The sequence below is a fragment of the Molothrus ater genome, chromosome 13 (assembly GCF_012460135.2).
Source record: "Molothrus ater isolate BHLD 08-10-18 breed brown headed cowbird chromosome 13, BPBGC_Mater_1.1, whole genome shotgun sequence".
NCBI classification, from domain to species: Eukaryota; Metazoa; Chordata; class Aves; order Passeriformes; family Icteridae; genus Molothrus; species Molothrus ater.
In genome coordinates, this window is record NC_050490.2 from 2,788,174 (window position 1) to 2,803,257 (window position 15,084).

Consider the following 15,084-nt stretch of genomic DNA (forward strand, 5'->3'; position numbering starts at 1 on the left):
GAACATATAATGGGTTCTGTCAAGAAGGAGATTTTCAGAAAGGACAGATGCTTCAGAGCCTGCAGTTCAGAGGCTCAGGGTTAACAGCCTCATCAGCTGTAAGAACAACTTATTTACCCACTGAATTAGTGAGTGTGGCAAAGGAGGAGACCTTGGTACCCTTGCTGTGGCCTCCATGGTCTCACAGGAAGAATTAAGTAATGCTCCAGACTGCCTAATGATGGAACTTGTGAGCACAGTGTGCAGATCAGGCAGGTGCACAGCTACCTTGGGATTGTGCTGGGACAGAGGGAGGGGTGATTCAGGACAGGAAAAGGTCCCTTGGCTTCTAGGATGGATTGTGCAGAGCCACTGAGATGGTTCCATCTTTGGGGAAGATCCTTTCAATAGGCAGAGAAGCAGTTTTGTTGTATTTCTGTGGATGTGTGTGATCTTAAATGACTCTGGGCACTGGGGTTTGTGTTTTTGCCAGGGGTGCTTGGTGGGAGAGCAGGAGGCATTGGGGTCAGTTGGAGCAAGGGAGGTTCTGGCTGGGTTTAAAGAGGGAGCTCTGCTCCATGGGGTACAAGAGGTTGCCCAAAGGTTGTGCAGTCTCCACCCCTTGGGGATTTTTGAGGTCTGACTGGACAAATCCCCAAGTTACCAGCTCTGACCTTGTAGCTGATTCTGCTCTGCCTGGGTCCCTTCCTTCCAAAATTATCCCAGCATTCTGCATCTTTAAAGGTCAATGGATGTTTGGGGATTGAGGGAGAGAAACTAAAGATTGTAGCTTCATTAAGCAGAAGGAAAGTTGAAAGAAAGAAGTTGGATTTTTTGTTCCTGTGAATACCTTGGAGGGACTGATGGATAAATATCAAAGATGCAAAATAATACCAAAACAAGGTCAAGATCAAAGGACTTGCAAGTTGGTTGGAAATACTCTGGGAGGGGAAACTAGAAACAAATTTTCTTGGAGGAATGAAGTTCTGGAAGGAGTCCCCAGGTGGGACTCAGAGAGGGAAGAAAATCTGTAACAGTTGGAGATGAGCTGTACGGGATTATGGAAGGCTCTTGACAGGACAGAAGTGATTTGCATGTCAGGATATATAAATCCTAATCCTAAATGTTAGGATATATGAATTCTCCTCTGGTAGGATTCAGTCTGCTGTCCTGTAGGATCAGTCCTTCTACTGGTGCATTCCCAGTGCATTTGTGATAGGTATTAAGTGAGACTTGTGAAAATAGGGGTTGAACTGTGGCAGATTTGATCATTTCCTGTGCAGAATGCTTAGAGTGGGGTGACTGTGGCTGCCTGCCCATCCAGCTGTGCCCTCACTCTGCTCCTCAGCAGGATGGAGAGGAAATAAGATTAAAGTGACTGAGTCAAGATGGGATCACTCCCAGTTACTGTAATGGCAGAACAACCTTGACTTGTGGAAAATTAATTTAATTTCTTGACAACTAAAGTCATTTGAGTGGTAAGAAAAAACCAAACTAAAGTGCTCTCCCTGTCTGCTCCCCATTTCCATGTGCAACTCCCTGCCTTCATTCCCAATTTTTCAGGCTCATGCTCTACCCTGGTTTCCCAGGGTGACACCCAAAGCTGCCCTTCCTCCTCTCCCTCCTCCTCCTCTGACCTGCCCGCTCCAGGATTGTACCTCACCCTTCCCTCACTGCTGTCCTGTGCTATTCCCTGTCCTGGATGTGTCCCCAGCTTCACTGGCTGCCTCAGCTGTGGCTCCAGCTGTGTCCCCAGCTCTTCCCACAACTCCTCCAAGGTTTGGCTTCCCCAGCCCAACTGTGAAGCCATTAAATGGGCTCTGGGTGTTTCTGGAGAACATTTTTATGGAAAAGGTGACACAGGTTGTGCAGCACTGCTGGGTCAGCTCTGTGGTGTGCCCTGGAGAAACTCCAGTCTCAGGCACACTGGGAATGTTCATATGCAAATATTTACCTCAGTGTTTACCTTGTGGCCCTGTACAGAGGCTTTTGGGTAAGTGAAGGTGTTTTATAGGCTGCATTGGAGGAGCTGTGGCTGTTCCATCCCTGAAGTGTCCCAGGCTGGACAGGGCTTGGAGCACCTTGGGGTAGTGCAAGGTGTCCCTGTCCATGGCAGGGGTGGGACTGAATGAGCCTTAAGGTCCCTTCCAAGCCAAACCATTCCAGGATTCTGTGATTATTTGGTCTGTTTGCCTTTACACCATCCATGTTTAGGATTGTCCTGTCAGCTGTTAAGGTTTTTTAAGAGTTGGAGAGCATCTTAATGTCGCCCTGATTTTTTAAGATTTTCTAAGCCTTTTGATGTTTACATTCTTGTAACGAGCTTTCTCACACACTTTCTGTAAATAACTGATTGTTTTGCATTCTTTTATGGAGGAGGAGAAGTTTGATGGACTGTTGGTTTGTCCAGTGTCATTGGAGAGGTGGCACTGTCACCCTCCAATCCACTGTCTCTTTTAGAAAACTATAAATGTTAGAGTCAGAAAATAAACTTCCCTTTTTACCTTGAGAGCAGCAACGTGTCCACGTCGTGTTATTTCGTGTCCTATAGTGATGTGAAAAATGTGTATTTTTTGATTGGCTTTTCACAAATATTAAAATGAATATTATATATTGTGTTAGAAAGTTATGCTGTATTAATTCTCTTAAGTAGTGTGTTAAATGTAGTTTTAGGTTATAACATAATATTAAAATAGAAACGATGCTATGTAGGATACTTTTTTTTCTAAAAAAAGACTCGCACTGAGAGCAGCCACAGGACACCACATCTTTCAGAGAAAGAGAATTTATTGCTCCATTATCAGGGGAAATGAACTTCTTCCCACCTTGCTCGGGCAGGATGACACCTTTAGGATTAAGATGAAGAAGCTGACACTGCCCAGACAGAATCCTGTGTTTGAATGGAATTTATGCATCATGGATGAGGTGTATGAATATGCAACAGGCTGTTGTGTTTGAGGGTTAATCCTCTGTTAACGTGGGGCCTTTTTTGGGCCTGTGCTGCCCAGAAAAGGTACCTGGATGTCCTTAACTCTTTGTCTCTGTTGTCTCATATTGTCCTAATTCAAATTGTCCAAATTATTATTACTCTACTTATATTGCTATTTTTATAACCATTTTATTACTATTAAACTTTTACCATTTGAAAAACAAATGATTGGCGTTTTTCACAACGACATCTTAACTTTTCCAAAACTCCATTCTTGAGTCTTGACTTGAACTTCCAGTCTTTGTTGCCCTGCTCAGCACATCTCCAACCCTTTATTCCTTTCCTTTGCCCGCAGGTCTGCCCAGGTTCACGAGCCAGCCGGAGCCCACCTGGGTGCGCCGCGGGGGCAGCGCCGTGCTGGGCTGCGAGGTGACGGCCGAGCTGGCGCCGCTGCTGCGCTGGGAGCGCGAGCGGCAGGCGCTGGCCCCGGAGCCGCGCGTGCTGCAGCTGCCCGGGGGGGCCCTGCTGCTCAGCAACGCCTCGGACAGCGACGCGGGGCTCTACCGCTGCCTGCTCGACACCCCCGGCGCCCCCAAGTACAGCGACGAGGCCGAGCTCCGAGTCCTGCCAGGTACCACCCGAGAGAAGCGTGCTCTTTGTGAGGGTCCCCAGGACGAGGGAAGAGATGAGAATCTGGCTCCATGCTCTCAGAAGGCTGATTTCTTATTTTATGGTATTCTATTATTGTTGCAGCCTGAATTGCTGCTAGTAACGTGCAAGGTAAAGAAGCAGAAAGGGCCTTTGCATAATATCCACAGATGTTGAGTTCAGCTGTGTGGTGAGATGTTCCAGTCCCACACCCACACACCCCCCAAGGTCCAGCTCTCTCCCCCAGGGGTCTCCTGGCTGCCCTTGGTCTCCTTGGGGCGATAGGTGGTTTGTTAGATGGGGGTTTATCGATCCCAACAACAGGAGTTTAGGTTGGATGATTAAGGAGAAGGTGAGTCATGAAGTAAGCATGATAAAAAATCAGGGGCTGGGGTTTAGTTGAGGCATTCCATTAAAGAGGGGGAGAGTCCTCTTTCTTTAGCTTGAAAGGCTAATGCTGGTTCATAGCTTCGTAATGATTAGGATGATATTAGAGAGAATCAGCTTTCAAAGTTAGCAAGTGGGCAGTACAAGGATAAGGGCCAGTCAGGGAAATGGGAGGGAGTGGCTCAGGAACACCTGTGTTCAGACATAGGAACAGGGGAAGGAGCCAATGGGGTGTAACTTAGGAGATGTCCCCCCAGGGCTTCTACATATTATATTTAAAGAATGCTATACTAAAACTATACTAAAGAAAAAGAAAGGATACGTCAGAAGGCTTGACAAGAATGATAATGAAAATTTGTAACTGACTCCTCAGAGTCTGACACAGCTGGCTGTGATTGGTCATTAAGTTAAAACAATTCACATGGAACCAATCAAACATGCACCTGCTGGTAAACAACCTCCAGACCACATTCCAAAGCAGCAAACACAGGAGAAGCAATCAGATAATTATTATCTACATTTTTCTCTGAGGCTTCTCAACTTCCCAGGAGAAGAAATCCAGGTGAAGGGATTTTTCAGAAAACATCACAGTGACAGAGATGCAGAGAAAAGAATGAATAAAACAATTCTTATCTCATTGGCTGCTCCTGTGTTGTGCCAAAGTTGAATGCAATATGGAGATTGTTAACCCAAAGTGAGAGTGGTTTCTTTCCTTGGCCTGTCAGGGCCAAGCAGGCTGTCAGTCAGCAGAGAGTCACAAGATTTTGGGCACTTGAGTTGGGTGCTTGTGCAGATTCAGTTTAGATGTAATGTAATATAGTGTAACATAGTATAGTATAATAGTAATGGAATATAGTGTAATATATATGTATAGTATAATGTTTGTATATATTATATATTTTATATATATTATATATTTTTAATATTTTATATATAATATATATAATATACATAATGTAATGTAATATGGTGTAATATAGATGTATAGTATAATGTGTGTATATATAATATATATTTTATATATTATATGTATTTATATATATTATATATAATTTATATGACATACATAGTATAAAGTAATACAGTGTAATATAGTGTAATATATATGTATAGTATAATGTGTATACATAATATGTATTTTTATAGATATATAATATATATGATATACATAGTATGATATAATGTAATACAGTGTAATATAGTACAGTATAATAGTAAGGTAGTATAGTGTAATATATATGTATAGTATAATGTTTATATAATATATATATATAAATATACGTAGTATAATGTAATGTAATACAGTGTAATGTAGTATAGTGATTCTATAGTATAGAATAATACAGTATAATACAGTAATTACTTGGCCCTCTGAGATCCATGGAGTCAGATGCATCACTTCCTCCCCCTCGTTGGGGTTGCTCTGCCTTTACTGTAGGTTGCCACTGCTGCTCTCTGCACTGAGCTGCTCCAGGCCCTGAGCTCTTCATGGCTGGACACTGGAGACACTCTCAGGCTGCTTTCCTCTTCAGCTTTTAAGGCATTTTGGGGAAAAAAATTTAAAAGCTGCCAGTAATACACTTCCATTGGGACGTGATACAAAGGGGGAACCAACTGTTCCTTTGAGTAGAAGTGTTTGGGGACTTGTACATTTTTTTCAGGTTGAATCCCATGTTTCAAACCTTGTGGAAGCTTTGCCAAGAAATTGGTGCTTAGTCTGTCACTCTTGGGATGCTTAAGCTCAGGTGGTTTTAATTCTTCCCATATTCAGGAAGTTCTGACCATCTAAACATTGGGACCTTTGGGGGAGTCTTCAACTCAGGGTCTTTGTCCGCAGGCTCTGAGCTTTTCACAGTGGTTGGAAACAGGCTGGAGACACTCACAGGCTGCCTTCCCATATTTAATGGTTCAGCTTTTAAGACATTTTGTGGAAAGACTTCTTAAAATAAAACCCCAATAATATACTTCCATTGTGACATGTTACAAAATGGGAATTGACTGTTTCTGTGAGTATAAAAGTTTGGGGATTTCTAAGTTTCTCACGTTGAACCCCATGTTTCAAACCCTGTGGAAGTGTCACAAAGAAATTGGTGCTTAGTCTGTTGCTCTTGGGATACTTTAGCTGAGGTGCTTTTAATTGTCCCAGTATTCTGGAAACTGATTGTCTAAGCAATGAGACCTTTTGGGAAGTCTCCAACCCTCAGAGGAGGTGACATTTTACTTTGGAAGGTTCAGCTTTGCCTGTTGTGCTGAAATGTTGAGATATTTTTGTTAGAACAGAAGTCCAGTGCTGATGTAAACTGTTGGCACATTCAGTGTGTTCTGTTCCCAGTGACACCACCAGCTGTTTGAATACAAAGGTTTGAAAAGTGACCAAAAATAGGACAGGAATGTGGGTTGTGCTTTCCCAAACTAGGGAAATAGAGGCTGTGTTTCCTAAGGGCTTCCTTAATTGTTCCCAGAGCTGTCTCTTCTGGATTGGAATTCTCCATGTTGGAATTCTCATTCAGTTGTTACTCTTGGAGAGCTGCTGGAGGGAGTTGATGAGTTTCCATCTTGGCAATCTCTCAGGGTTAGGCTGGGCAATGCTGTGGTTGGCCTCACCTGGAGCAGGTGGACTTGAGGCAGGTGGGGGCACCTCCAGGGGTCCCTTTCAAGGAATAGCTCTGTTTCTTGGCCCTTCTCTACTTAGAATACTAAATTACTCTGTAAAATACCCCATTTTGTACAGTTACAGCTCTCTTTTGAAATTGGGGTGTTGGAAATGAATCATGCTTAAAGTAGGACTGTTCCATTCAGTTCTTTGGCCTCTCCAACTAAGGATACAGGGCTTGAAAAAAAGCCCTTTAGGAAAAGATTGGTTGAATTCCTGTAGTTTGGATTGCCTTCATGTTTCTGTAGCCCTTCAAATGCTGAGGATTTTGCTGATTTTTTTTTTTTTTTTTTTTTTTTGGATACTGAAGATTTCTTGAAAACTTCCGTATTACACTGATCTTTTGAATCCTTTTTGGCTGCAGCTGTAGTTTACTTGCTTTTGTAATGTTTTGCTGAAAGTGATGAAATAGAGCTGTGTTAGGGAATTTAAATGATGCTGTTTCTTTGCTCCATCATGAATCCAAAAGTATTGATGGTGAAGTTTGGTAAAATCCCCTTTTTTAGAAAGTGGGATTAAGCTGTTGAAGGGAAAGCTCCCTTAGTCTTGAGCAGTCCCATAATTGATTGTTTGGCCTGAGAAGTATTTGAAAGAAGGATTTGGATTAATCTGTTCTTTATTCACTTTATTCCTCATTTAAATGGTTATCTGATGTGGGGCTGACAGTGAACCCCACCAGTGCTTCCCAGGCTTTGAAGCACACCCAGCACACTCCTGCATCCCAGGGACTGACATCCTCAGACAGTGTTCTGCTGCTTAAACGTTCTGCTTTGGCTGATACCAGGCTGTCACTGAGCAGAGAGATGCATTTCTGAGCTCTGCCACTTCACAGTGGGTGCTTTCAAACAAGGACTGCAAGGGAAAAATGGCACTTAGCTTTGGGATGCAGTTTCCATTTACCTGGGAGCTTGGAGCAGTGGCAGTGTGTCTGCAGGGAATCACCCTGGCTCCTGTCAGTGTAGGGATGGCTGCCTGGAGGTGTTGGACCCCTGCTTTGCAGCCTGGCTGCTCCAGGTCCCTGTCACTTCTTCCCCACGCACAGCAGGGCAGGCAGAGCAGTTCCTGCCAGGAATGTGGGCAGAGCTGCAGGGATGGGGCTGGCTGATCCAGGACTGCTCAGAGCTTGGCTGCCTCTGCCTGTGCCAGCTCCCACATGGCATTTCCACCTGTTCTGCTTCCCCCAAGTGTCCTGGCACCTTCTGGTGTTGTGCCTTGGGGCTCATGTGTGCCTTGAGCTCAGTGCTGTGAACACTCAGTTTTATTTTTACTGTTTTGAGCTGAAGAACACCAAAACAACAACTTCCTGAAATCCCTGTGAGTATCACCTCAGGCCCAAGTGAGAGAGCAGCCAAAGATGTGTGTGATGAGACACAGAGGGTGCTTCATTCAGGGAGCAGGAGTAGAGTAGGTACAGAATACTCTGTCCCCATTTTAGAGGGCCAGAAATAATTTGAGGTTTTGTCCAGGTGTGGAGCTTTGCTGCCATAACACCTTCAAACAGCCCTCAGAGTGCTGGCAATGCAGGGTGAGCCCCAAGTGCTGCTGCTCTGTAGAGCTCACTTCATCTGGGCACGGTGCAGGGCACACACAGAGGCTACACCCTGTAGTAGGGACTGAGTAAACATGTCAATGCCTCCTCTTCTTCTTAAGGGTGGGAAGAAAAGGGAACAAACCCCACTCAGCCTAATCCAATGTAGAACCACTTCAGAGGATTCCCTGTTTTCATAAGGATGGAGAGCTGCGGTGGGGCATTTTTTTGTGTTGTTCAGCATGTACATTCCTTGGTTGTTGTATTTTACCTGGGGTCAGTCACTGCTGCAATAATTTAATTTTCCAACGTGTAAAAGCACTTCCTCAGGAGGCTCCCTGATGAAGCCTAAGGCTTGCTGGACAAACTCAAACCTGCTCCTTTCTTTCCTAAATCTCTGCTACCTGGTGGAAGTTCCAGTTTCAGAGCTGTACTTTTGAGCTGGAATAGTTTCCCAGGGAGCTGGAAGAGTGAGAATCCCAAAAGTGGGGAATCACTTTGCATGTCTGGAGGAAATGGAAACCAGGCTGGGAGAGGCTGTGGGTGAGGCGGGGATGGAATCCTCCGGAGGGGCAGGAAAGGAATTGGAAGTTTCATTTGTGATTTTCTTTGGCTGGTTGGATTTTCGTTCCGAGGGTTTCTGGTGGCTTTTACCATGAGTTTGCCCCCGGTGCCAGCTGTGTGCTGTCCTGTTGCAGATGCAGAGGAGCCCCAGAAGCTGGCGCTGCTGAAGCCGCCCTCATCCCTGAGCCGCCTGGCCGGGCAGAGCGCCCTGTTCCCCTGCGTGGCCGCCGCCTTCCCTCCTCCCCTGGTCAGGTGGACACGGAACGGGGAGGAGCTCCCCACCGATGGGTGAGTACCGGCTGTGCCAGCCCTGGCCCTGGCTGATGGCAGCAATCCCGCTGGAGGCAGCCTTTGGGCTGGTGCACGCCTTCCTTTGGGCTTGGAACCTGCAGGGCACAGCCTGAGCTCAAATGCTCAAGGCTCAGTCTTGGGATAAGGGAGACTTTGGAACCAGTCTCAAGGTATTTTTTTGCAGCTGTTTGAAGCCAAGAAATCTTGTCTGAAACAGGGAGGTTTTTAAGAATGGATTACTTGTAGACTGGCACTGGAGTAGAAGCAACAATTGAGGGAGTAAGGACACTGCAGGAAAAGGAGGATGACTTGGGGTATTCTGAGTGTGAAGCCCTGCACTCATTCTTTCTGCAGTGGAAATGTCCACTCTGTGTCAGAATGTCCCACAGGAATGGAAGAATAAGTGTTTAAAGCAAAATGACACATTTTCTCATTAAAATAGAATGATAAAACTGTAGGCATGATGGCAAAAAAATCAGTGAGCTTTCAGAGATGTATAGAGTGAGAACTTATACATTGTCATTGCTGGCATAGTCAGGATAATGTGGTAGGAAATCCATATTATAGTAGCAGAACAAATCTTATCAAGGCCATTTTTGTCTATGTAATGAACATGCTTCCTAGAGCCAGGATTTCACACAGTTATTTGAATGTTTTCCATGTCCCTCAAAGTCAGCAGTGAGATTAATGGGGAGCCAAGTTAATCATGGAACAAGGAGAGGTAAATTGTGACACAGAAAGCAGCCAGAACAATGCTCAAGTCTCTGCAGCATCAGGGATATAATATATCTCTCTTTTGGCAACTCTTAAATTAAAAGAATCCAGGGGCTGGTAATTTGAACTGTCTTTGATGGGAGGCTGCTGTGGGAAATGACAAACAGCCCCTGAGAGATGGTGCTGTGTCAGTGTGAAGGCACATGATTTAAATTCAGGGGGTTTTAGAAATATAAGAGCTCACTCCCCTACAAAAGCTGGTGCAGACTCATTAGAGCAGCACAATCAAATGGGGTGAAATGGCAGAATAAATGTGCCTGGCAAGAGCTGAATTTGTTGTTCTTGTATGTAAAGTGATGTCATGTCACATCTTTGGGAAGTTTTGATGCCCTGTCCTTCTCTAGGTTGTGGCACATTCAGGGCACAGGGAGGTTAAAGCTCTCCTTTTATTTTCTTGATTTTTGAGACATAAAGCCCAGATTTTCCCACCACTGAATACAGTGCTGTTAATTCCCTTTGGAATTTGCTTCCCTCATTCTCTGAGGTTACCATGATAACTTCTTAGGGCTTCACAGGTATTTTCTTTTTCTCAGAACTCAGAGTGAGAAATTGTTCTGGAGGGCTGGAGCATAACATTAGTAAATATACTTGAACTTCAAATGTACACAATTTGAACCAAGTCTAACCTGATTTTTCAGAATATTTAGCATTAGTTTTTAGCGGTTTGCCTTTTGTTACAAGAGTGGGTTCCAGGTTACTTTTTGCAACACTTAGCTCTTTCCTTAAAGTGAAACATGTGCTCATTGTAGGCTTGAGTTTTTTAAGGTAGGTAAAGGTAGAAATTTGATCTTTTTCCCCTCTGTGGGGTAAACTTTTTTCATTGTTCCTTCAAGTGATCAAACTGAGCCAAAGCTCCCAAGTCTGCTGCTTGTGACTGTGGCTGAACAGGGCAGGGATTCAAAGAGCTGAGAACAGAGACCTCTTAAACTCCATTTACCCTCCAGCTATTGTGTTATTGGTGTGAATAGAATAACTGGAAAATCTCCAGAAATTAAGATTCTTTGTTGGAGAAAAGCCTGCAGTTACTGTTGCTAAATAGCTACCTTAGCTTGTTATGCATGGTCTGTTAATGTAATTACAAATTAAATCACATTTAATTTGTATTAAAATCCCCTTTTGATATAAAAGTACAACTTTCTTAGCATGGATTTTCTTTATCCCAAGAAAAAACTGATTCTTTTCATCTGGGCAGGTTTTAATGTCCCTTCTGCCTGGGAAAAGCTCTGAAATCCCAGGTTTGTTTATGCACACCCCCACCCCAAGCATTAACATACATATTTGTAGGTATAGCCATGTATAATGGGACATTTCTGTGTGTGTGTCTGCCCTTAAGAAACAAAACTCAGACAGCATGGGGAGGTTATCCCTAATTTTGACCCCTTGTTAAAGGGTTTTACACAAAACCTTATTTTACTTTTGTCATAACTGTGGTAATTAATTAATACCAAATAGAATGCTTGCCTTTCAAGTTGTATTCCTAAGGAGAATATGGATGGGAGCCTGTATTTATAGGAAAATAGATGAATTTTAAAGATAGGGAGTGGTGGGGTTTTGGTATTAAATATTTGTTATAAGATCTGGAGAAAAGGGAAGGAGATTAAATTTGATGAATTATTTGTTGAAGACTGCAATAAGATTTATGTTAATGGATAAATATGAGTAAACTTGAGTGATGGCAGCCTTGGCAGTTGTTCAGACAGCCTGTAATGCAATATATTGTGAAATTAGTTGCTGTGATAAAGTATTTTCCAAATTAATTAGAGTGTGAGAGGAGGAAGCTTTGGGTGTTGGGTGAGAAGTGGAAGCTAACTCAGTGCTCCAAGTTTCCATTGGAACAAGGCTCTTAGAACTCCAAGGAGTCCTTCTGAACTCACTAACTTGAGGATTTTTAAAGAACTCTGATGGAGAGACTGCTGACTTCTTGGTTCTCCATAAGGAATGCCACTAAAGACTAAGAAGCTTTCCTTGAATTGGTTCACTGCTCCAGCTTGTAACCTTCATATTTTAGAGTGTTCCCAAATCTCCACTGTCTGTAAAGAAAGGAAAAGACTAAACCTGCTCTAGGAGCTCCCAAACCCAAAGGGAGGCTCCAGCCTCGTGTGTGAGCCATGGTGGCAGGTGGCACACGGACAGATGTCATCCATGGGCTCTGCACTGGGAATATCCTCCTGCTTTTCCAGCTGGATTGGCTCCATGGACTCTCCAAGTCAGTGCTGTCTCTGCCAGGAATGTGGAGAATGCTGAGGGAAATGGAAGGAAGCAGGGAAGGCTCTGAAGTGGGAAGTTACTGGAATAAATCTTAGGCCCTTTATGGAAAACTTCCTAAAGTGAAATCTCCAACATTGCCTGGTACAAAAGGTTAGAATGGAGGTGTGAGTGGCTCTTCAGGTTTGAACCAACTTGGAGCCTTTTTTACCCAGAATATTTTTTTATTTCAGTCTCCATTCTGGCTGAGGATCCTGCTGTGTGAAGGGTCTGTTCTTCAGCAAGTGCAGGAGTCACTTGGTGCTTTTGGCAATTCCTTACTTGGGAAGGGAAGTTCCAGGTGGCTGCCCAGGTGGATTTGTCCCCAGAGCTTGGGACACAGGCACAGAGAAGTGTCTGGAAGATGATCTGCTCTGAGAACTTTGCAGTGTGTGCTCCACCAGCATATATTGTATCTTCATTTATCCTGGAACATGTCTGTGGGAGAAGGAACAAATGCAGGTGCCACAGGTTCTGGAAAAACTGCAGTAGATGAGATGGTTCATCTGAAATTAAGCCACTGAAAGGACTTGAGCAGTGACATTTTAATGTCTGTAAAGTCCAGCAAGCTCTGCAGCAGCTTTTTGCTGTTCAGCTTAGCAAAATTTCGTGTAATCGAAAAATTCCTGAAGAAACATGGTTGTACATGTAACACTTCCCTGCAGTGAGGGGATGACAGCTGAGGGCACTTGTGCCATGTTCATTTCTGCTCTAGGAAGTCTGTGATTGTAGGATCACATCCACATCCCTAATGCAGGGTGTTCCTTAGTGCTTCCCACAAATGGGAGAGATTCCCATTATTGCACATTTCTGTTTGCAGGGTTCTGAGTGATTGGTACCAAGTGAATTACACTTGCCCAGCTCAGGAAAGGTTAAGCATAGCAGAGTAATTATGGAGATTTTTCTGGTAGTAGATCCCACAAAATAATCTAATTTACTGTCTAATTTTATCTGCTGTACTTACTGAGACAGCAAATAGATTATAAGATGTTTGGGGAATAGTAATTTAAAAGAGGGAAGAAAAGCCCAAACCTCAGGGTATAACTGACAGTTTGACTACAGTAAATTAATAAAGGCTCACTATATTTTGTGATAATGAAACACAAAGAGCCTGTGAGTGAGGCATCCAGAGTAGCTCAGTAATTGTATGTTATGGGGTGCAAGTGAGGGCTGGATGGAATGCATATAAAAGGCTGGAATTTGATTTTCCTCTTCCCTGACATCTGAGTGATCAATCTTTGTTGTTTTTAATGACACTTTAAATTATGTTATCACTTTTCTATTAAGCTGATTCTTTGTCTCCAGTGTCTGAAATCCGATTGCCTCACTCTTTTGTGAAAATGCTTCATTGTCCTTACAAAATAAAGATGTTTTGCTTTATTATAAAAGCAGCTTTGCTTTAAGTCCAGAATTTTTCCACAGCTGATTGATACAGAGGGAATCACCAAGGAGTCTGGCAGATTAATTGTTTTCTTCCATTAAACTTCTACTAAATCACTTATTGGGAAATTGAACTCAACTCTGGGCTTTCTGGAGGAAAATAATCAAAGGGAATAAAAACATGGCACATGTTGAGGTGGCTGAATTCCCACAAACATTCTGATGCTGCAAGTAGTTTGTGAGATCCCCTAGGACAAGCTGAAGTGACAAGGAGGAATAGTTTTTAATAGTTTTAGTAACATCTGAACTGCTGTCAGTAACTTTTCCAGAGGCTGGCAGTGGGAAAGGAGCGCCCTAAGGCACGTGTTGCTTTCAGAGGGTAACAGCAGATCTCCTGGAAAGGACATTCATGTCCTCAAAATGCCACAGACACGCTGATGGCCTTGGATCATCCCTTCAGGATGTGACAGTGGCAGTTCTTAGGGCACAGCTCCTTCCCTGCTCCCTGTGCTGCTGTCCCTGGCAGATCCAGCTCCCTGCTTTCATCCCAGCCCTCAGCACATTCCCTGCTGCAAGAACAAAAAGCCAAAGCAGCTCTTTTACATAATAAAAGAAGGTTGAAAATTTCATGGATGGATGTGTCAAGGTCCAGGCTTGTCTTACCCTGGTGTTTTTCTTCAGGCCTGGTTTTGGAGCCTGTCTGATGTGCCATTCCCACGCAAGCCTGCCACATTTTTCCCAGCATTTGGGAAGCCCTTAATATGATTTTTCAAACTCATATCTTCACTCAAATTCCTTGCACTTCTTCCAAGGCAGCCTTTCTGTAGTCCTGGTGTTTCTCATGGGAACAGTGTGGCTTTCCTTACAGAGCACCTGGACAGGGACATCTCTTTGGATGCTTTTAACACCTAATGCCACTTATGGTTTTGTTTGCTCTGCTTTTAAATGATTTGCTCAGCAGTTACAGTAGGATCATAAATCAGTATTTATCTGATAAATAATAGTGAGATGAGGCAAAACTCTGTGTCCCAACAATTTACCTGTCCAAGAAGGTCAGGATTGGTCCTACTGATGTAATTCTAGGAAAATTTCAAATGGAGAAAGCACTGAGGTTGATTTTTGTCCATTGGCCATTCATTCCAAATAGAGACCAAGAAAGGCAATTGTTGTAATGCTCATATATTGACAGAATTCAGTTCCTTCCTGCCCTTGAGAGTGCCAGGCAGGAAGCCACCAGGTTCCCTTCCCTTTTCCCCAGTCTTCCTTTTCCAGCTGCAAATAAAAATGGCTCTGGGTCAGCATCCAGGCACAACTTGTCCTTGCTTGGGGTTCTTGGCATTTTATTGGAAAGTTTATTGGGTATTTCATGTGGGAACTTGGGTGTTGAAGGAACTTGGAAAAATCATGTACAAATTTGTATCAGGTGAAGGCCAGTGATGGCTGCAGGGGAGGAGGATGTGGCTGGAGGCTGAGGGTGCTGCACTGAGCATGAGGTGCCACCTTTACCTGCCCCATTTAGCACCAAAAGCAGACAGGTTGTAAGGGCTGGGTTAGAAACCCTTCCCTGCCCTTTGCCAGTCAGAGGGGGAGGTTCTGTACAGACCCTTTGTCACCTGATGAGTCTGTATTTTGAATTTCTTATAACCTCTATCTTATTCTGAAGTATTTCATCTCTCAGGGATGCCTTACCTTCTCACAGAATTCAGT

The 15,084-nt window shown here is 43.7% G+C and overlaps 1 protein-coding gene across 9 annotated transcripts in view; it reads left to right on the forward strand.

The window, feature by feature from the left end:
* NEO1 (neogenin 1) overlaps nt 1–15,084 on the forward strand; it is a 178,479-nt gene that overhangs the window by 66,847 nt on the left and 96,548 nt on the right. For all 9 annotated transcript variants that reach the window (XM_036389301.2, XM_036389305.2, XM_036389299.2 and 6 more), the window contains exons 3-4: nt 3,264–3,539; nt 8,823–8,976. In XM_036389301.2, the coding sequence (XP_036245194.1) occupies nt 3,264–3,539; nt 8,823–8,976 (430 nt within the window). The remainder of the gene's footprint in view (nt 1–3,263; nt 3,540–8,822; nt 8,977–15,084) is intronic.